Here is a 22,816-nt window from a genome sequence, read left to right on the forward strand (position 1 = left end):
CCCGCATGGCCCAGGGACCCATGCACACACCCGGACCTGTTTTGGGAGGCAGTTCTCAAAAAATTACACCACTGGAGGGAAAAGCATGGACTGCCCACGGCTGGAAAGCCCTCAGGTAGAGGTTCATTGCACTAAATACAGCTCTGCAAACCTTTCATCTCAGAAGAGGCACAGGGCAATTTTTCTCTGTGATTTACTTGCAGGCTGCCTCTAGATCTGAGGTTGCTGATGCACGGTGGGCTTGGGCTGCGCTTTAATTGAAATAGAAAAGTCAGAGCAGTCTCATGGCTTTTGGGGAAGCCTGCTCTCCCTGCCACCTTAGTTTTCATTTCATTATTGCCAAGGAAGCCAACAGAGCGCTTGGCCAACCCACCACCTGCTTGGGCACTGGGCTGGCCACAGCAGCAGGTCAGCGGGGGCTTGCAGGATGGTGTTCAAATGTGCTTAGACCACAAAGAAGAGGACAGAGTTGCTGCTTCGTGTCTTTCCTGCATAGCTACAGCTGGAAGAGAGAGCTGAAAAGAGCTCAAGCGTGTCTTCCTAGTTGTATCATGACCAACAGCGGTCAATCCATCTCCTGGTCACCACCCTGGGACGTTGCCCACAGCACCTGCCCTTGCTCTATCCTCCACTCCCACGGGGACAGCGTGGAAGCAGCACATCAGGCAACGGTGCCAGCAGCAGAAGAGCTCTGCCACCTCTCAACCCCCTGCCCCAAGATGTTAAACCTTATCTAAATTCATAATCACGCTCTCCGCTTTCAAAGTGGCGAAAGGAGGCTCAACATTAAAGGACACGGTGAAAAGTTTCTCCTCCAAGCATGTTAAAAGCTCCTGCTCCTCTTGATGGAATACCACAGCAGTAATTAACATTAATGACATACCTAAGGAGAACCGCAGCCCAGAGCAGTGGGATAATTGCAGCAGAGAGCCAGTTTGTTACGGAGGCTACCCATCACTGTCAAGACACGGTGTGCAGACCATACTTTGCGAGAGCTGGAGACAATCCAGGACCTGTGCAAAACTCCACAGCCCTGAGTCACCATCAAAGGCACCGAGATTAATCAGAAAGATTATTTGGAAACACAGAGAGAGATGCTGCTCATTTTGCTCTCCAGATTTCCTCACTTCAATGCTCTCCCCCTCGCAGAAGTACCAGGTAGGTCTCTACATTTTCAGACATCGTACAGGATGAATAACACAATGCTAAAGGTGCTGCATATGGATTATTTGCACGTGTTGGTAGTGTCCCACTGCATCCACCTGCTCTGCAAACATCCATCTCTTGCTCACCTCCCGACGCCAAGAGCCCACCTGCCTTTCCAAGCCTAGAAAATGTCAGACACACACCAGGCACAAGAGCTATCTTGATGCCGCTCTATCAAATCCAGCCCACGCAGAATATCAAATAATTGATCTACCCGGTAGAAGTGTTGATTAGAATTGATACAAGGGAAAACATCATTATCATAAAGGTCGCAGAGCAGCAGAATAAATGACCTATCACTCAGTAGCATTTAAGACCCGCTTAGATTATTAACTCTGAGGGACAGTCTAACCCACAGGCTGCTCGGTGTGGTGGGGATGGTGAAGACCTCTGGTCCCAGGTTTCCGCAAGTCTATGACTCGGTCTTTCGCCTCTCTGCCTAGATGCCCCAAGTAGGATCCTACACTAGACTTGGCCAAGTGCCACAGGAGACTGTTCTCAGGGGTTTCTCTGTTACGTGGGATGGAGAAAAAGACCCACAACACAGAAAGCATCGAGTTAGAGTTGGTTCAGAGTTGGAAATAATACAAGGGAAAAGGAAAAGAAGTAAATGGGTATGGGCTCTATCACCAGATCAGATGTGAACTTCACATCTGACTTCATCCATCCAGGATATCCTTGTCCTGATTTTGAAAGCCAGCACCAAAAAACAACCTGAGCGTCACTGAGGCTAAAGGCAAGGAAGTCAGCCATCGTAAGGCTTTGAATAAACAGGCTTTTCCACCGGAACATCTAACCCTATCTGCATCCATGCCTTGAATACAATTGCAACAACACAGGATAAGGAGACCTTGTTGAAAACTTACCCAAAATAAAGCTGCCTTGAGCTGGAGGAGCCTCCTCCCAGCCCAATCCTGACCTAGGTACTCCACAAAAACTGCATGTCCTCTCCAGCACCTGCTTCACGTTAGCCCTCAGGAAAGTTCAGTATTTCCTCCGGGGCTCAGCTCTGTCAGGTCACGCTGCTTTAATAATCACTGTCGATACGCTCTGATCCTCCCTCCCCAGCTGCCGGCTGGAAGCTATTCTTTGAAGACCATGGAGTTCATGAATTTGGCCAGACACCAGCATGACAAAAGGAACCACAACTGGGAAGCGGGTGAGGTCTTGAGCTCACCTCCCCTTCACGTGGGTCTGAGGATGAAGACTACTCAACCACCGCTTTGGGGCAGATCTTGCCTCCAGACAGCTATTTTATAGGCATCCTTCCAAGGGTTAACACACACTCTTGAGCTCACTCTTAACTAGCCTGACTTTTGTTCCCCAACTAATGTATTTTTAAGACCTTCAATTCAGAGTTTGGGTTTTTTTCCTGACTTCTTGCTGATGAATAATCATTAACTATCCATGAAAGATTTAAATGGCCCGTGGAATTCATGAGGTATTAAATGGGCATTATATTATCAACCACTCTAAATGTTTTGTTTCCGTTTCAAGACCATTCACGAGATGTTTATGGATTGTGGATTTATGGAAGCCAGGGGATGTTTTTAGGAGTAATGTTCCGTACCCCAGAGTTACGGTCAACAGCTGGAGGCTCCGTGCAGGAAAACCTGAGGCTGTAAGCTCAAAAAAATTAACCCCTGCTTCAGAAGGTCTCAGCATACAAAAGCGATGGATGAAACCCTAGAAATAAGCTCTGAAACACAAAACGCAAGCAAACTTACGAGCTGTCATCAAGAGTCAAGTCGTACATGGTGACCTTGCTCCAGAGAGGACCCGGTCACTGCTCATGCTCTCCCAGATATATGGTGTGGTTTACTTTTGTGCCTACACTGAGATGGAAAAATCCGTGGGGGCAGCCCCACAGCACCCCAACAGCTTCCCTCCATCGATACTGAGCCACAGCTTACAGGGAGAGAGCTTTTTGCTTTTACCAAGGGCATCCCTGGCTCCCCAGAGCCCATTTTACCCCATCCTGAGATGGGGCACGCCAGGCGAGGAGATAAATCAGTCTGAAGGACACCAGCCTCCTTCCTTGGGAGGGTTTTGGATGGGTCCCACCAGAAAGTGATCTGCAAAGAGGCACGGGGGTAAATCTAGACCCAAAATCACCCCAGAAGATCCCACCCAGCGCTTGGGGTCCCCAGCAGTGTTCCCAAACTATCAACTCTCCAGGTCTAGCACCTCCTTCCATGCTGGGACACGATCTGGGGAACAGAAAGCCACAATCCAAAGCAAACCAAGACCCCCCCCCCGGCACAGCTAAAACCAGAAGGGGTTGATCAGAGCAAGCTTGAAATTATTTTTCAGGGATGAGTTCCATTTCATGTTTGAGGTGAGGAGGAAACGTCCCTCCTGCAGAGCACAGAGGACTCGGACACTGCAGAAGTTATGACACTAAAAAAACCAGCCCTACAACACATGTGCATTGCATGGACATGGCCATAAAATAAAAATTAGCTGATAACAGCCTCAAAAAGCCACTTTTTCTCTGTGCCAGGCAAAGCATTAGCCACCGCAACCAGGCTAATAAACAGCTAAAACTTCAGCATGCCTCTGCTAGAGAAGCGGGGAAAAAAGAAGCAGCTGCCTCTTTAATGCACTAATTACTATCCCGAAACACTAATGGGATTAGCAAGCAGGATTTAGTGGTTGCCTCCTGAAAAACATTAAAAGCCATTAGAGAAAATTAACCTCCCCGGTTCTCCGAGCAGCTTTTGGGAGCCTGGGTCCTTCCACATCAACACGATGAACCCCCAGTAGGATGCTAGCACAACAGAGCCCTTTTAATATTGGCTCTCTCTTTCCTCTATTAATTCACTAACCACGAATTCAAGTTTTGCCCAGCACTGCTGGGAAGGGGAGCACCAGAGATGCTGGGCAAACTGGACACGGTCGGGCAGGGACCAAAGGAAAGCAGAGAGAAATGAAGGAAGAGGGGACGTGACTGTGTTCACGCAAACCCTGTTTACGATTTCCTTCTCCACACCCTTCCCTGCTCTTTCCCCTTGCAGGAAAGTCGAGGCATCCCATCCCCGGCTGGCTCGGGGAATCACCGGCCGAAGGGTTTGCTGCAGTAAGGTCCAAACACTCGTGTCCAAACCTTCGCCCCAGAACCGTGTCAGGGTGACCCGGGGTGTGGGATGACCACGCTGGGGATCAAACGGCTCGGGGGAACCAAAGGCAGGTTTTGCCCTCGGTGAGACCTGCTGCGTTAGCTGAGGATAGAGCTTGGATCAGATGCTGAAATGCAAATAAAAGTACAAGAGGAGACAGGCTGCTTGCTCAGGCTTTGCTCCTGCAAACGTGGTGATGCTCGCTGGGGACAGACCAAAGTAAATACGACTTTCTAGTGCCTGAGTGCGAGGGGGAGGGTGGCCTTACAGGAGGCATCATCCAGCTGAAATAAATTAATTTCCAAAAGCTAAAAGCCTTTAGAGACCAAAAGCTCCCAGCCCAGGGGAGAAGGACGACCGCTCTCAGTTCGTGCAACGACCGCAGCCCCGCGGCTGCCGCAGCCTTGGGGACGCGACGGGGAAACAAGTGACACCGTCACGCTGCGGCCACCGATACGTCTGCACCCCAAACCCCCTCCGGGCTCTCCCTGCCCGAAGAGGGGGACACACCAGGGTCTGGCAGCCAGGAGCACCCAGTGGATTTTAACCCTTCACACGTCCCAGCCGGAGCTGCCCGAGCATCACGGCTGCCTCCTGGACTGGGCAGGAGGATCTGCTGGCAGCCAGGGTACCCTGGGCTTTCCCCTGCTCCCACCACATCCCTTGGGGGACTCTGCCCAGGCTTCTAGCATGGCCTTTTTTTCCAAGAACCCCAAATTTGTGGGCAAACAGGGCAGTTTGTCCTGCAGCTTTTGTTTTGGGAGGTTAGCAGGGACCAGGCGTGCTCCATCCCGGCGCATCCTCAGGGAGAGGACATGATGGCCCAAGGTGGCCACCGGTCCCCTCTGCCACCCCACACCGAGGCAGCAGAAGGGCTTTCTGAGCACGGCCGCCAAAAGGGCCTGAAGGAGATGGAGAAGGAACGTGTTAGTGCTGGGGAGCCCTTTCCCTGCACAGCAGCAGCCTCTGCCGGCACCGGAGCCGCAGAGCAAGAGCAGAGAGAAGGAGCCGTGGCACGGCCAGAGCCTGAAGGGCCTTCTGCAAACACCATCAGGGCTGGAAAAGATGCTGGGGAGGTCTCGAGAATATAAAGTGTTATACCTATAAGGCTTTATATATCCTTAATAGCCACCTTTCAGCTGCAAGATGATTCTTCCGATCTTGCTCTCGTGTGCATTCGCACCCACACACAGCTCTTCAGCCGGGTAGCGCATCCTCGTGCCGTGGCTGCAAACTCCCACCATCCGACCCACCCGTGCCACGCTCTGGCATGCAGGGGCTTTGCTGAGCAGCAGCCCTGGAACCCCTCGGTGCTCCCCATCCACCCCACGCTCCCAAAATGAGGTCCCAGGGGAACCAGGTAGACACCATCTTAGCAGCATCTCCACTGCCCGCTAGAGCTGCAAAGGGCTTTTCTACCTCGAAGCTCAAAAAAAAAAAGGAAAAAAAAAAAAGACACCACACCCTAACATTTAGGGACCAAAGCACTTTTCCAAAGGAGCTGGGATGGGGTTCATCACCCCACCGTGCACCGGCACCCCGGGGCACCCACTTACTTGGGGGTGTGAGCCTCGTCCACGCGATGCCCCAGCTGGAACTCGTGGGACTTGCTCCGGTGCAGGGCGGTGAAGCCGGGGATGAGATGGATCAGTTTTCGCGACGAGGGCGGGGGCGTCCCGGGGGGCTTCAGTTTATTCCTCCGTCGTACCGGCGGCGTGCCCGGCGGCGTCATGGTGGTCACGATGTTGGGGGTACGCGGAGGGGTGTGAGCGGCGTGTCGCTGGCGCGGGGAGGGCGGCAAGGAACGGTGGCCGGACTCCACGGGCGGGCACAGTCCCGGGTGACCCTCCACGGTCAGTCGGTCCACGTGGGTGTACATGGGTCCGTGGGGCGAGCCCGCGTGGCAGTGATGCTGCCCGCACTTGGGTTGGACCTTGGGGCTCTGCGAGAGGTGCGTCCTGCCCCACTGCCCCGGCTCCGGCTGGCACCCGGGGCTGTTCTCCTTCCCCGGCTCCGTCGTGGGCCACTGGATGGTCCAATCCTGCTTGGAGAGGCTGCCGCCTGCGACAGAGCACACAGACACGGCCATGCAGCGCAGCTTCACGGTCCCCACCCTGGCACCGCAGCCCCTCGCCTCCGAAACGCCGGCGAGAAGCTTCCCCGCGCGATGCACGCGCGAAAGCCGAGCGAGCGCTTCGCAAGGGTCAGAGAGGTGCTTTGCCCACGTGTTTTCCCACCTGCTGAGCGCCCCCCGTGGGTGTTTGTCCCCCACCAGCTTCCCCCACCACCCCAAAAACGTAGCACGGGGATGGGACGCCCCTCACCCGGCCGTGGCTGATGCCCCCGTCTCGCCCCTGCAAATCCATCCCCCCACACCGTGCCACCCAGTTGTGCCATTTGCATAAAGGAGGGGGACTGTAATTAAGCAGGGCTCCTCTCCGCTTCTAATTATTCGTCTCCACCGGCGCAGAGATGAGCAAAGGGCTGTCAGCAGCAACTTCAGAGCGCCAAAGCGATGGACCCAACTGAAGATCCCTTTGCCGACTCCTTTTGATCGCCTCCGCTAAGAAAACTAACATAAAACTGTAATCTCTTTATTTTAAAAAGCTTCCTTCCCCATCCCCTTCTTGATTATTAATTGCCTGGCCTCTTCTCCCCCCAGCCTTTTCAAGGGGAACATTTTATTTCAAGCTCCAGAGGAAAAGTAAAGGAGGAAAAGGCTTTGGAAATGAAAGCTTTAGGACTGGACTGAAAACAAGCTCCGGGGGAAAAGGGGGATGAGGAGTTGAGTTTGCCTGAATTGCTCTCCCAAAGTGGAAAATAAAAATAAAAAAAATAAAAAATAAAGCAAGTCCTATCCAGCTGCTTTTAGAGTAGCTTCTCCAGCTGCTACAAAAAGCCCTTCAACCCAGCAAGAAGCTCATAAAAAAGTTCACGCCCTTCCTTATATTTTAATTAATTACAGAAAAAAAAATCCTGCTGTAGGAAAGCCTCGCCTCTGCCTGGATAGAGCTGCCAGGACGGAGGTGCACCTCCAAAGCCACCACGGGCACCCACCTGAGCCCCCTCCTCGCCAAAACAGCCCAGCCCAAGCGGGGACACGGCAGGTGACAAGTTGGAACCTGTCACCCCCCCCAAAACTCCGCTTTGCGCAGGGTCGTGTCACCTCCAACAAGGTGACCCTGCCTGCGGGCACCTGCGCCCACATACCAGCAAACTGGGTGCTCAACCCAGTGCCACGTAACTGGGCTGTCTCCTCGTCCCCAGGGCCACCCCAGTTGGGGGCACCCAGCTCCATGCACAGCCCGGGGCTGGGGAAGGTGCACCCGGGGCCGTGCGTGGGAATAGGTGAGGGAGGACACAACGCCATGGATTAAATCCTCCCGCAAACCATCGACCCCTCCGGTTAATTAACCCGCACCCAGGGATTTGTAAATCGGCATGCACGTATGCAAATCAAGGTGCTCCCCCATTGGTTGCTTTGCACGCATAGATTTACATAACTCAAAACTGCCCGGATGCTGCGGGCCCGGCAGCATCCCCATGCTCCCACCCCCAGCAGTAATTAGCAGTGGTTAACGAAGAAGGAGAGCCAAGGCCGCTTCCCACCACCCCAAGCTCAGCTGTGGCGTCGTGGCCACCACGTCCCCCCCCTCGCTGCTGTCCCCTTCGATGCTCGGCTGTGTCATAGCACAACCGAGGCACTCGAGAGCAAAAATAACCCGGTATGGGGCTGGTGGGTGCGTCAGGGCTAAAAATACCCCGGATAAGCAGGGGAAAATGTATTTTCAACACACGGTTGCTTACAGGCACGCTGCAGGTAGCGGGCACTCCACTTGATGAGATACGCTTAAACCAAGAACACACTTGAAAGGAAAAAAATAACAAAAAAATCCCCAAGCTGTTCTTTCTGCAAAGCGTGTTAAACACTTTTGGATTTTGCTCCCTCCCGGGGCTCCCCCGGGCGTTACCGCTCTGCCAGAGCCGATTCCCCGCTGGAAAAGCAAGGGAAGAGCTGGCACAGAAGCAAACTCCCCTTGGCCCACTTTTCCCCAAGCTCTGCCTGCCTCGATGGTGCTGCAAGGCTGCCTGTTCACTCATAAAAGCCGATTTGTTTTGTTTAGACAGGGAATATTAATTGCATATTGAAATGAGCATCAGCTACAGCTGCCCTCCGACCCCTTGCGCTGCCTCTCCCCTCCCAGTTGCCACCAAACCCTGGCCACCAGCACAAAGGCAGAGGTGCTCCCCTTGGCCAAATTTGGCTTTATTAATTCCCCTCAGTGCTGCCATTGCCTCCCCGCTTAGCCCAGCCTCCTTCACTCCACCATACTTAATTAGGGAAGAAGCTGTTTCTGAACCACTCCATTAAAATCAACAGGAAAACAAACTCCTGGGAGAAGGCGGAGAGGAGCGCCCGCCGTCGGGATGCAGCTCATAGATTGCAGAGAGATGACAAAGTGTCATCAGAAAAGCTGTTTTCCCCCTGTTCCAAAGAGACAAATAGCAAGTTTTGCTTTCATTTCCTAAAACAAAAACACTGGGAATAATTTGCTACCCCTTAGGGAGCTGGGGGCAGCGGGTCCCGTCCAAAAGAGGAGCCGTACCCGAAGCAGCCCTGCGCCCCGACTGCTCCTCAGGCGATGCTGCAATCGCTCTTTCCTTCCCCAAAGACAGCGTCCCGATGACCAAAGGGAGATGTGCATAAAACCGGAGCAAGACCTCAGCTTGCTTTACAGCCAGGGAAACCCCCACGGCTGCAGCCGCCTCTCGCGACGCCAGCATCCCAGCGATCGCACCCTCGCCATGGGGCAAAATAAACCCCGGCATCACCCAGCCCTTCAGCCCCATCGCACCCTGGGAGGATGGCTCTGCAGGCACGGGGACACCGGTCACCAGGAGGGACTGACTCCGCAAAGCTTTACACCATGGCCGGTGCAGCTTTCAAATTTGGCCCTAATGAGGATGCTCACTGCTGGGTTTTGTTTTGGGTTTTTGTTGTTGTTGTTGTTGCTCATCACTCTGCCTGCCCCGCACTGTCCCCAAGCCACCCGCAGCCCTCCCAGGACCAGGCCGACTCATAAATATTCAGCTCCAGATCATTTTTTCCCTGTAGGACAGCTAATAACCTCCACGCATAACTCACTAGTCACACGCCATCAACTTCTCAATCCGCAGCGGCCCCGCTCAGCTCTTACTTAATATTAAATTAATCCCACTTCGAGTTCAAAACTGATGCCTTGGCTGCTAATAAAATACTGCTGCCAAGTGTAAGGTTTTGCAGCTGAGAAAAATCCAATACAGACTTGTTAACACAATAAAGCAGGGGTTTAATATAGGGTTGCCACTAGATTTGATAAATATAACATGCTTTTGGTTTTTAAGATGCTCTGGGGCTCTCCCTGCTGCTGGAGCTGCCCCCAGGATGTTCAGTTTGGGAAGGGGCTCCTTCCCCACCATCAAACCCCATTCTGGCAAAATTCATCGCCATTTAAGCGATGAAACAGCATCCTGCTTCCTCCCCGCCTCCTCCCCAGCCCCCACGCCCAGGCAGAATTGGCCTGGGAAATTAGATGTCTCTAATTAACGACTCAATAAATAAAGATTGATGGAAAAGGTTAATACTGTACCTCATTCCTGCTTTATTAATACTAATCTTGGCTTCTAGAAATCGACCACTACTGCACTTGCAAAGAAATTACATGATGTTTTAAAGAGGCAGCAACTTGTTCATTAATTACATTTTGGACTAGGACCGTCTCTTGCTTTACAAGAAGATAAAATGCAGATAAAAAGCCACGGTCATTGCAGCGTGGTACATCTGGGGTTCCTTCTGGAAGGGCTGCGATAACCCAACAGACCTGAGATCCCAGCGCTGCATTCCAAGAGAACATCGCTGCCATCCCGGGATGCTTTCCAACCCCCCCCCAACCCAGAACCCAACCATTAAGCACCCAACCGGCTCCTCGGGGCCATCCAAACCTCCCAGGCACCCAGCTGGTGGGATCCAGCCGAGCATAACACAGCTCCCAGGGCTCGCAAGGGTCAAGGCAACACATCTAGCAGGTAATTTTGAGAACCCTGAACGGAGGGTTAGTGGTGCGTCAGATGGAGCCCCAGGGGACACCGAGGGGACGTACGCTTGCCAGGTTCTGTGTGAGCCAGGACAGCCCTCGAAGCTGGCATAGACCTTCCTGGCCCAAGCCTGCAGACAGGGCAAGGTTGGTGGCCAGTCACCAAGACGTGGAGCCAGCCAGCAGCTCAGCATCTGCTGAAATGGGGCTGAGGGATGGATGGACAGAGAGACACGAGCAGACAGCATTGCCTTAGTGCACCCCAGATGGGAGAGCTACAGCCCCATCGCTGCTCGGTCCCAGCTGCCCCCAACAGCACAGGGGGACATCACCAACGTACCAGAAATGCTCTTCTGCCAATTCCCCATCCCAACAGCCCACCAAAATGCACCGCCTGGACCACGGTGCACCTTGGACCCGGACCTGAGCAGCTGGATGGGATGCTCTGCTCCCACCACCCAAAGGCAGCGAGCATCGCACCCTGACCCGGCCAGAGGTACGACCGCTCTCATCTCCCCACCTGCAGAAGACGGGCAGGGGCTGTGCTCCCCCTCTCCTGGGGGCAAAAAGCACGGGGACTGCTGCGAAGGGGCCATTTGGCCAGGCAAACGCTCTGCCAGGCAGGGAAAAACCAGCGCAGAGACAGGGGACATGCAGCTGTGCCAAGTGGGATACAAGGAAACCAACTGCCAACCCATGTGGAGGCTTGTGCACCCAAATCCTCTAGAAATTCAGGGAGATTTGGTCTCCTCTGCTGCCAGGGAGCTCCCGCATCCCTCAGGGGCTCTGCGGTGCCCCAAGCTGCCTGTCCCCTCCTCGTGCCATCCATCAGACGATGTGCCCAGGGGTTTCTCCAGCACCGTACGTGCACGGTGCCGGCACGGCAAGGACCCACACCGACCGGCAACACCAGGGACCGTTGCACTGCAGAGCCCAAGTCTCCGGCCCCGGCAGAGCAGGAACGACCACTGCAGCATCTCTGCAATGCCAGAGGGACGAAACAGCAGCCCTCACCGCACAGCCCAGCCCGCAGCCCCCCCGAGAGCTGCGCGATGATGGATGGAGTTAAATGGAGCGCTGGGGAAGGCAAACACGCACGGCGCCTGGATAGCGGCGAACTCCCTCCTGCAGGGACCCAATGGGCCAACAAGCCACGTCCTGCTGGGAGGGCTGGCAGCCCCATCAGCTGCCCCATTAAAAAGCAAATCGAGCAGCTAGCATCCTACAGCCCCCCAGTACCACCCCACCCCCCCATCTCTGCCAGTCAGAAACCACGGGAAGGGCAGAAGATGTTTTAGCATCTTCACTGCAGCTGCTGAGCCAAAGGTTCATGTATATTTTCCAAAGCACGGGTCACACTAGGGCATGGGGGAATTCCCTTGACTGAGCGAGCAGAGGGACAGTGGGGGGGGATGCAGGGATGGGCTGAGCCAGCACAGCGAGTAAAGCAATATTTGTTTGCAATGAGCTTTAAAAGTCAAAGGTGTTTAAACAAAGAGCAGGCTGAGAGCCTTCCCCAGACTCTGAGGAAGGCATCGATGCCCTTCCTCAAATAGCGGAGAGACTTAGCGAAAATGCCAAAGGGAAGGAGGGCAGGAGCACAGGCGGGAGCCGGATTTAGGGAGTTAAAGAGCGTGGGGACTCGCGCTCTGCGGGAAATGTCAGGCTGGGTTCAGCCATCCCCACCTCACTGCTCCAACGCAGCGGTGGAAGCGGTCGCTGCACCAGCCCGGGGACATGGAGCCCTCTGCCACCGTCCGCCAGCACCGCCATGCCGCGCAGTGCCACGCCACGTGGGAAGCCCAGAGAAACCACAGTAACCACGGCGGGTGGATGTGGCCGAGACCCCTCCAGGACAGCGGGGTGGGACCCCCTCCCTGGGATATATCGTGCCAAGCAACAGTAATGCAGGGACACTGCCGGTCCCTGAAAGCTGCTTCTTGGTGAAACCACGTCACGCACCCTCCTCACCGCCAGCCCTGTCCCCTCCTGTCCCCAGGGGCTGCTCTGAACACGCAAAGCCCAGACGAAAACCCAGCAGGGATCACCCGCCGTCCCCCCAGCCCCTGGGATGCAGCTACATCGGAGGAGAACTTCAAGAAGGGAGGAGGGCCAGGCAGAGGGGTCTGGGGTCCCCAAACCCCAGGGTCTGGCAGGATGGGGGTCCTCCTACAGAAAGGTCCTGCCAGGCCAAGAGTCCCAGCAGGGACCCCAGCTAAACCAGCCCACGACCATCACCCCAGTCTAGGGCCAGGAAGGGAGCCCTTGAGAAGGGGACGGCAGCAGGGGGAGGATTTAGACTATGAAGCGGGGTCTCGGCATTCCTCCCCCAGCTGCTCCAAAAGGAGACATCCCCCCAACCTTGCTGCTGCCCATAGGCACCCCGCAGGCAGCACTCCCCAGCACCGATTCGGTGGTGCCATCCACAGGGAAGAGCCACGCCAGTCCCTATCACACATGGGGAGGCGAGGGTGAGCCTCTCCTTGGTAAGGGGGGGAATACTTGTAGAGGAGACCCCCCCCCAATTCACTGCCAGGCCAGACGCTGTCGACAGCAGCCCTGGAAAAGGAGCTTTCGGTCCCAAGACGGCATCATCCAGCGAGGCTCGGCTGGCTTGGGAGAAGATGCCAGGAGAGCCGGATCCTGCACAACCACCCGCTGCATCCCTCACCCCTTCCCCAAGGAAACCCAGCCACGGCTGCAGCCCCCAGCCCCGCTCGCAAGTCTGCCAGCCCAGAGAAAGCCAGAACAGCTCTGGCTTCGTGCAGCCGCCTCTGCAGCACGGAGCTCTGCTGCCACCGCCCGGGGACCCGCCAGCTCAGCACCCCCACCCCAGCACCCACATCCCCAGGGGCCCTGCCGTGTGGAGGCACCCATACAGACCCCCCAAATCCCCCCACCCCAGGGGAAAGGGGAAGCAAGGCTTGTGCATGCCTTGGGAAGGGGCTTCGGGTATGGGGGGGGGGGGGGGTGGTTGGGAAGCGATGCTGAGTGGCTGGAGCTTGCTGAGTTTTGGGGGGGGGTGTTCCTGAATCTGCTGGCTGTGCTCCTGCAAGAGGGGTCGGGGGGACCCCCGTAAGAAATGCTGTGCCCTCCTCGGGCGAAGCCTTCCTGCAGAGAACTAACAACTCATCACTTCCTAGAGAGGCAAGCCCTCCGTGAGCTCCCGAGCCACAGGGACACAGCAAAGATGTCCCCTGTGGGCAGCGGGTATCCAGCCATCCCCCAGCGATACAGGAGCTCTGCAACCCACGGAGAAAGCCCTGCAAACGCCTCTGGTGCATTAAAGCTACACTCCCGGTGTCACCGCAATGGGACTGTGCCGCTCACCCCGACTGGCTCGAGGGGACCCGGCCAGCGGGTACAAGGGTGCCCGACTCACCGGACTTGTGGACGGTGCGGAGGCAGGAGAGGGAGGCGTTCAGGCGGGCGCACTCCTCGCTGTTGGCTCCAAACTTCTCCACGGTCGCACAGACCTGGTCGTCGGTCATGTCCAGCAGCTCCTCCAGGCTCAGCTGCCCAGGGGCGATTTCCTGACGGGGAGGAACAGGGCAGGAGTGAGGAAGGAGGAATGAACCATCCTGGAGCATCCTCTAAACCAGCACCTCAAGGCACACGGATGAGAAGCCGTTTCTTCTTGCTGTCCCATTTGGGTCACAGACCCAAAAACATTCATTTTCCATCTCAATCCACATGAAAACCCAGATGGCAAAGCTCGAGTCTCAGCTTTATCTCGAGTTTTTGCACAGTCTCAGGTATATCCAGACCCAGTTCAACACCGGGACATCTGGGGGCACCATGAAAACCTGCCCCGAGCACTCGCAGGGACTGGCAGCTTCAGTACAGGTTTTCCTCTTTCCTGGGGGGGCTGTTACAGGATCACCTGTGGGTGCCAGCCCCTCACTGCACCCACAGCCTGCAGGAGCTCAGAACGTGGGAAAAGGATGCTGTGACCTGCTTTGGCACCACCATGCTGTGACAGGGACACGGGGACCCCCGCTGAGGGGGGGCAGCACCCACGAGGTCTCCCTGGCACCCATGCCCTTCACTGGGAGCAGCAATGGGGTGTCCTCACTGGTGGGTGGAAGGAGAGCTGGGGGGTGGCCCTGGACAGCACGTCCCACCATGGGCTTGTAGCACCTTTCCATGCAGTAAAACAACCCGGTTCCTCCGCTCTGGTCTCCCACTCTGCTCCCCAGCACCAGCACTGTCCCCTCCAGCCCACACCAGGGCCCAAACGCACAGCTTCAAGCCAGCGCCCACCTCAGAAAAAAAACCTACTCCCTTGCCTAGTTTTGCTCAAGGATCCCAGAAACCCGTGGGAAAAGCACTACTGGAGAGGTTTGGCACCCAAACCCACAGCAGAGTCCTTCCCTCTCCGGCGCGGCTGATGCCTAGCCCTTACCTCCATCACCTCCTTGCGGATGTTGACGATGCGGAACCAGTGCAGGAGCTGGGGGAAGCCCTCCAGCTTGGCATTGCGCTCCTGCAAGGCCACCTTCCTCTTGCAGGACAGCTGCCGGCTGAAGTATTTGACCAGCTTGCTCTGGAAAAGAAGACAAAAGCCCCGTGGGACCCCCTGCCGTGACCCCCCAACCCATCCCACGGCAGGAGGGGGACACGGGAGGGGGTGACCGCAGGCAGCTTGGGCTCTGCCCTCCCTCTGCCCCATCCCCAGGGCACACGCAGCCCCTCTTGCCCTCAAAACACCCCCTGTTACCTGGTGCCAAGCTTCTGCAGCCAAGGACCCCTTTGACATCAAGCTGGGTGTCCAAGGGGGGGCATTTCCCTCCCCAAAAAAGCCCCTTCTTGCCTCCTTTATCCCCAGCCCAGCGTGCTTCAGCACTGGGGTCTCGCTCGGGGCACAGACAGCCCTCGCCACCCTGGGGACCCCAAGGCGGGTGAACGAGGAGAGAGGATGCAAAAGCATCGCTCCTGCCACACACTAACACGAATACCACCCCCTCGAGCACCCAAAGGACGCGCTCGTCTCTCTTATACCCAGGCTCGGTGCAAAGGGACCCCCCCAAGCATCCCCCAGTGGGAGCACCAACAGCAACCCCCAGTGCCAAGGCCGGGACATCGGTGTTTGCTCCTTATTCCCCCCACCCATCCCACATCTGCCCCAGCTCTCCTTCATCCCATCGCTCCTCATCACACAACCGGAGCCATCGACCCTTCTTTGCTCGGCCATAGCCCCATCCCTCTGCCAACCATCATCCCCCCCCAAAACCCTCCCACCGCGAGGGCAAAGACGTTGCGTTAGCAACCGCAGCCTGACAGCTCCCAAAATAAAGACGCTGAGCGACTGGCCTCCTTTCTTCAGAAATATAGAGCAGAGCCCAGCTCGCTGGAAACCTGCTGGGATTTCCTGCTCCTGCTTTTTCCAGCTGGGTGATTCCCCACCGCCGGCAGCACTAGATGGTGCTGTGCCCCTGCCCGCCGCCGGCTCCCGCGCACCCCAAAAATAGATGAGATGAAAAATATGCGATGGTTTGGAATAGAGAGATGAGGGGAGAAACCCCGTCGCAGCATCGTGGCTTCCTCATCTCTCCCGGTGGTACCCAGCGGTGATGGCCACGGGGCTTGGCGTGACGAGATGTATGTGAGCAGAGAGGGGAAAATCAGCCCCCCTGCGCCCACTCATCGTGGTTGGGGTGAACTGGGTGCACCCAGAAAGGTGCAAAACAAGCAAAACCAGCCCTCTCTTTGCTGCTTGGGGGGGACCGGGCGGCACAGGCGCGGGAGAGGCTGGTGGTCCCCATCCTCTTGTGAACAGGGAGGCCCCACCGTGACATCCCACTAGCATCGCCACCGGCATCACCTGAGCGGGTCGCAGCTCTGCCAGGAGCTGGACACCCCAACCAGGCCGCTTCTCTAACAGCCACGGAGGTTAATTACCGAAAATTAATACATAAACTAGAGCTGAGGCTAGAGAAGCAAATGGCCGGGGAGGTCACAGGGAGCCCCGCGGGGCTGGCTGGGCTCGGCAGCACCCTGACCAGCTGCCAGGTCTGCTTTTTAACAAAAGCCACTCTCCTAACGCAGACCATTGACGGGTTTCAGGGTCAGCGCCCATCGCACATCCTAAAGGCACCCCAGGCCCTCAGAAGGGAAACAGCAGCAGGCACACAGAAGCAGCTCCTGCCACCCAAAAAATACTCCTGCACGCACACAACTACAGCAAAACACCAGCAAAAACCCTCCTAAAAAACTCACCTCCATCCCCACCAGCCTGCTCTTCATCCATTCCTCTGCCCCCTCCAGGCTGAAAGCCCAGGGGGAACTAAAGGGGATGCCTGAGCCGCTCCATTGCCAAAATCAGGGTCCTGGAACAGGGACAGAGCTGGGGACTGGGCAGCCCACCACCACCATGCAGAGACATACTGGGAGCTGGGAACAGGAGGGAGGCACTTTAATTTCCAGGCTCCAGGTGGGGGCAATTAAACCCACCCAGCCCTTGAGAGCCCAGAGGGGCCCTCGTTAGCACAAACGAGGATCCAGATGGGACACCCCGTGCCCCAGGTGTGGGCTGATGCTCTGGCCCACGGGTCTGCTTCAAGGTGGGGGAAAACAAGCCCAGCAGAACTCTGCGAAGTCCAAAAGCACTTGTTTTGCTGAGAGCTTCACCAACAGGGCTGGAAAGGGAAGCGACTGAGACAGCCCGGTGCCGTGGGGAAAGCCCCATCCCGCGGCTGCAGAGATGCTCTCGCTCACCCTGAGCTGCTGCTCAGCCCTCCCTGCACGGGATGGAGATTTTGCAAATGTGCTAAACGCTGCTCTGCTGCAAAGGTCAGATCCTGCTTTGTGTTCCTGCTGTGGCACAGCCCCCCTCAGCTCTTCTGTGCCTCAGTTTACCCAGCTGGAAAAGGGCAGGGGGACACCCTGGGGTGCACAGAGGGGGGCATGTACCTTCTTCTGGGGCTGGGGCTCGGTTTTCGCACCCTTTCAAGCGCCTCTCCAACCCTTCCAGCACCGTGAGGGGCCGAGGGAGGGTGCGATGCTCTGACAAAAGGGGGTAAAGTCACAAGCAGCCCCTTCCCCTTGGCCAAGGCGAGGGGCCAGCAGCTCCTGGGGCCCCCCACCTCCTCCCCGAGGCAGAGACCTCCCGCTGAAAAAACAAGACGCCGGCAGGTCCCTGGGGATGGGTGCAGGCGGAGGAGGGATGTCCCCACTCCACGTCGCTCCCCTGGGACCTTGGGTGACCCCAGCGAGGCAAGGGGCTGGGGTCACCCAGGGCTGGAGCCCCCTCCACCCCCATGCAAACCCTGCCCCCTTCTCTCCCCTCCGCACCCCGACGGGGATTTCCAGCCTCGTCCCGTCACCCCGAGCAGGATTTCCCCTTGGCAGGCGCTCGCCCCGAAACCCGGCATGGCGGCAAGCGGCTGCTCCCACCCGAGCAAGCACCGGGAGAGAAGCAGCCGGTCTCCAAGGAGCGGGAGGGTTGGCTGCATCCCCCCCCCCCTCGGCACAGCACCCTGCGCCCGTCCTGACGTCAGCCGGGCTGGAGACGGCACCGAGTCCTGCCTGGAGACCGGGGAGAGGCAGTGGAAAATCCACCTGCGGGAGCACGAGGTGAAAGTTAATTAACCTCGCACAGGCAGGCCACGCGCTGCCAACGCCGGCGCCCGGTGAGCCGTCGAGAGGGAGCCGGCGCCTGCCGGGATGCCTGTCCCGCTCGGCACGGGGGGATCGGCACATGCCCGTGCCGGATGCCTTCGTGCCGCGGAGAGGTTGCTCTGTGCCTCCAAATATTCCTGGCACGGTGGCGGGCCGCAGCGGATGCTTTCCCACGGTGCGTAGCCGCAACCGGAGAGATTCTTCCCCAACTCCTACCAAGGGGCTTGTTATTCCGGAGACACCTGGAGCACCCTCAGGCTGGGGAATACCTTGCCACAGTTATATTTTCCCTCTCAGGTCTCTTTCCAAGCCCTGCTAGGCTCACGTGCCATCTCTGGCTCTGCACATCATTTATTTCAAGCACTGCTAAATGGTCCCCAGGGCTCTTTCTGGGCATACAGGGGCCAAAATGGCTCAACCCAGCATCCTGGAGATGCCTGGCTCTCCAGGAAGATACAACCCAGGGATAAGTGTGCTGTGCTCACCCACGCTATTAGACACCAGAGAATCCACACGCTCAGGCAGTGAATATCCCAGCGCTGGGGCAGCGTCTCCTTTGACCGCGGCCCATGCAAGTTTGGAAGCGGCCACAGCTCTTCCCTTGGGTGCCTCTTCCCATCCTCATCCATGTGTTTGTGCAGCACCCCAAAGCGGCCCAGGAGGGTTCCCCCTTCCAGGAGGGAGCATGGCAGCCCGGGGAGCAGGAACCACTGATCCCGGGGTTATCCTTGGAGCCACTCGCCGGTTTCTGGGAGCCCTGACCCATGCTTTGAAACCAGGTGGAGTAACCCCATCCCAGAGAGCAAGGCGCGGCAGGACAGTTGGAAAAATCACCCAGCGCTGAGCGACTTTTCCTTCTCGCTTTTACCCCGTGCTGCCCCCAGTCCTCCGGCAAACTGGCGGGTAGCAGTACCCCTCTTCCGTATTTACACCCCGAAACCCAAATTTAGAGTTGCAAAGCCTGACTGCCATGCTCAGATGAGGAATAAAGCCCCACTGCCCTGGCAGGCCTAAGAGGGGCGGCCGCTCAGCTCCCACCCTCCTGCTCTGACGATGCTCAGCCCCCCGATCTGCTGCCCCCCCGGAGGAAGCAAACCGGCCCCAACTCCCACCCCAGATGGTGTCGGTCAGCGTTTTGGTCCCAGCCGCTGCCTTGGTTTCTGCTGGAGCCTGTCCCGAGGCGCAAATAAGACCTAAAAGCCTTCCAGCCCCACGGGCTGCCACCAAAGCCGGGCTGCAGCCGTTGGTACCCATCCCAAAGGAAGGATGCTGCATGGCGGGATGCTGTTACCAGCTCCCCACACAATCACAGCACACGAAGGACGGGGACTCACATGTAGCTTGGGGTGGTTTAAAAATAAAAGAATGGAAAAACTTCTATAAGCCTGGCAAAATAAGGGTTTAGCATAAGGATTAACCAAAAAAACCCACAGATTCACCCATTTTCTTCTAGGCTCGTGCCAACGCGAGGGCCGTGCAAAGTCTCCCCGGGGCGCTCGGGGTGAGATGCCCTCCCAGCTCGCCTGTGCCCGTTGTCGTGCCGGTGCCTGGCCCGGCTCTGCTGCCGCCAGATGGGAAGGGAAGAAGCACCGAGTGGGGCCTCTGCGTCTGCGTCACGTCCTTGGGACGCGGCGGTGGCGGCAGGGATTCAGGGCCAAGCTCGGCTCCTGCTTACGCTGGCGGCAACCCAGGACAACGCCGCTGGGAGCCATGGGCTCCTGTGGAGCCGGTCCAGACCTACACCGATGTGCCGGCATTGGGAATCTGGCCCCGGATTCATCCGTTGTCGCTCCCCTCCTGGGAATCCCCCCGTTTCTGTGCTGAAAAGCAATGGGTGAGCATCAGCAGGGGTGCCCACGGCCAAGAGATGCGGCAAATGCCCCAGGTTGGAGGTGTTTTAGGGAAGGTGATGCTGGGGCTCCCCGCTGCAGGTGCAGCACGATCCATAGGGGCTGGAGAGGTGCTTCCCTGCAAGCACCTGGGATTTGCAGGGCAGCCTCCCCACGGCCACCTCCAAACCCTCTGTCCGGACCAGGCTGAGCTGCCTCAGCGACACCAGGACGCTGCTTCGCCCCATGCTGGGAAGGAGCATCCCACCAGGACGGCTTCACCACGCTCTTCAGCTGCCCTCGGTCCCATCCACGGGAGGGAAGCGGTAATTCGTCAGCCGTGCCGACCCTAATGACGCGGTTGCTCCACGTGGGATAAACTTCTGTAGTCCTGCACCTCTGGGCATCGGCTCTTCTGGGGGGGTTTCGAGCCGGCCAGCTCCCTGCAAAGTCTCCCACACACCCCAAAACCGCTGCTACTTCATCCCCACCTCCCTGTCCCTCTTCCGAGGTTGCTCCGGGGCTACGTGTGGCCCAACAGCTCCAGGCTGAGTCGGCAGCCCCTTGTGCGGAGAGGTGGGATGGGACAGGGCTCGCAGCAAGGAGAGGTCATGGCAGGATCGGTGTGGGAACACGGTGCAAGCCAGTGCCTGGAATGCAGAGCGGGGATCTGCACCCCAAACCCAGGGTCCCCCCTCAACAAGTGGCACAGCAACATCACGGCGATGCCCCGCTCGCTCCCACGGCACTCGGGACCTTTGGGAGCGAAAGCAGCGGGATGGGGTGTTTTGGTCACGGTCCAGAGCCAAAAGCCACCCTGCAGAGGGGCTGTGGGACCCCGGCAGGGTCCCGTGCAGCCGAGTACAGGAACCGCTGTGCCACCACGTTTGGTGCTTTTTGGTTGCTTTTGGTGAAAGCAGCCAGGTTAGAAAACACCAGCCAAAAGGCCTGAGCGGGGCTGGCCTCCAAAATCCCCCCACCCACAGCCCCAGCTCTGCGTCAGCCGCTTCCCCACCGCCCCGTCAGTGTCTCCCCGCGGTCACGGCACCGTCACAGCCACGCTTCTCTCCGCTTTGCTGCCGGTTGGGGTGTCCCGCTCATCCCTGGGAATCCCAGCCTGCCCAGACCTCCCCTGCCCATCCCAGCCTCCCGTTGAACCCCAAATCCATCCCCAGCCAGGTCCCGGCACACTCCAAGAGGAACCTCTTCCTATGGGGCTACAATAAACGGGGCCCTGCTCGGCAGCTTTTACTTCTATGCATTTTTCCCATCTATAAACCCAATAAATCTGGCCGGCGCTCCCCTTGGCACGGCCCTGTTGCCTTCATCCCCGGCAGCATCGAGGCCGTGGCTCGGCAAAGCCTCCCCTTCCCACCGGGGCTCTCCCCGCTGCCGGGGAAGGCTGAAGAGTTTGGGCAGATGCTGCATCGTGGAGCCGGGCCGAGGGGATGCGGCGGCGGGGGAGAAGGATGCAGCAAGGCCCAGGAGGGGGATGCTGCCTGGTGGGAGGGATGCAGGTGGGCTGGAGGGGATGCTGCCCGGTGGGGATGCAGGAACCTTGATGGAAGGGATGATGTAGGGACCTTGATGGAAGGGATGCGGCCAGGCTGGGGGGCTGCAGGTGGGATGCAACCTGGAGGAAGGGATGCAGCCAGGCCGGGGTGCGGGGGGGGGGGGGGATGCAGCCTGATGGGAAAGTAGGAACCCACTGGAAGGGATGCAGCCAGGCCGGGGGCGGGGGGGGGGGGGATGCAGCCCGGTGGAAAACATCCAGCCCTGCCGAAGCAGGAGCCTGGAGGAAGGGATGCGGCCAGGCCGGGGGTTGCGGCGGGGGGGGGGGGGGTCTGCAGCCCGGCCCGAGGGGTGCAGGCGGGCCGAGGGGCTGCAGCCTGCCGGGGCGGTAGGAGCGTGGGCGGGGAGGGCTGGAGGGATGCCGGGGGGGCCGGGAGGGACGCCGGGGGGGCCGGGACCGATGCCGGACCCACCTCGGGGGCCACCTGCAGAGCGCGCAGCCTCACTCGGGCTCACCGCAGCGCCGCGGGGGAGCCCGGCGCGGCCCGGGGAAGGGAGGGGGGGGGGGATCGGATATTATTAAGGGGGGGGGGGGCGGCGGTGGTGGTGGTCGGCGGGCCCCTACCTCCAGGGTCCGGATCTCCTTCTGCGTGAGGTCGTTGGAGGCGGCGCACTTGGTGCGGAGCCCCTCCAGGTTGGAGATGCTGATGTCGATCATGTTCTGGACCAGCTCGCACTGCTGCAGCGCCTTCTGCAGACTCAGCTGCTGCTCCTCGCTCCTCGTCATGTTGTCCTCATCCATCGCTCGCCGCGCCCCCCCCCGCCCCCCCCCACCCCCCCACCCACCCACCCCCCCCTCCACCCTCCGCCGCCCCCCCCCCAGCCCTCCCCTCCCCGCTCAGCCCCGCTCCGCCGCCGCCCGCAGCATCGCGGCCCCGCGGTGCCCACCGAGGCGTCAGCGCGGCGCCGCCGCCGCCTTCCCCCCCCCCACGGCCCCCCCCACCCCCCCTCCACACACCCCACACACACACACACACCCCCCCCACACACACACATACACACACACACCCCCCCTCCACGCTCCGGGCGCGGCGGGGCGGGGGCGGCGCGCTCCCGCGCCGCGGGGCCGCGCTCGCTGCGCGCTGCTCCGCGCGGTAACGGCGAACACCCCCCCCACCATCACCGCCGCCATCCTCATCCTCATCCTCATCCCCATCCCCATCCCCATCCTCATCCTCATCCCCATCCTCATCCCCATCCTCATCCTCATCCCCATCCCCATCCCCATCCCCATCCTCATCCCCATCCTCATCCTCATCCCCATCCCCATCCCCATCCCCATCCTCATCCTCATCCCCATCCCCATCCCCATCCTCATCCTCATCCCCATCCCCATCCCCATCCCCATCCTCATCCTCATCCCCATCCCCATCCCCATCCCCATCCTCATCCCCAT

At 58.4% G+C, this 22,816-nt stretch overlaps 1 protein-coding gene across 1 annotated transcript in view; it reads right to left on the reverse strand.

Moving 5' to 3' along the window:
* KSR2 (kinase suppressor of ras 2) overlaps positions 1 to 22,162 on the reverse strand; it is an 82,058-nt gene extending 59,896 nt beyond the window's left edge. The window contains exons 1-4 of the mRNA XM_075039650.1: positions 21,986 to 22,162; positions 14,805 to 14,945; positions 13,782 to 13,932; positions 5,882 to 6,386 (exon numbers count right to left, since the gene is read on the reverse strand). Coding sequence (XP_074895751.1) covers positions 5,882 to 6,386; positions 13,782 to 13,932; positions 14,805 to 14,945; positions 21,986 to 22,162 — 974 coding nt within the window. The remainder of the gene's footprint in view (positions 1 to 5,881; positions 6,387 to 13,781; positions 13,933 to 14,804; positions 14,946 to 21,985) is intronic.
* Between the last annotated feature and the right edge of the window lie 654 nt (positions 22,163 to 22,816).

This window comes from Buteo buteo, chromosome 11 (genome assembly GCF_964188355.1).
Source record: "Buteo buteo chromosome 11, bButBut1.hap1.1, whole genome shotgun sequence".
NCBI classification, from domain to species: Eukaryota; Metazoa; Chordata; class Aves; order Accipitriformes; family Accipitridae; genus Buteo; species Buteo buteo.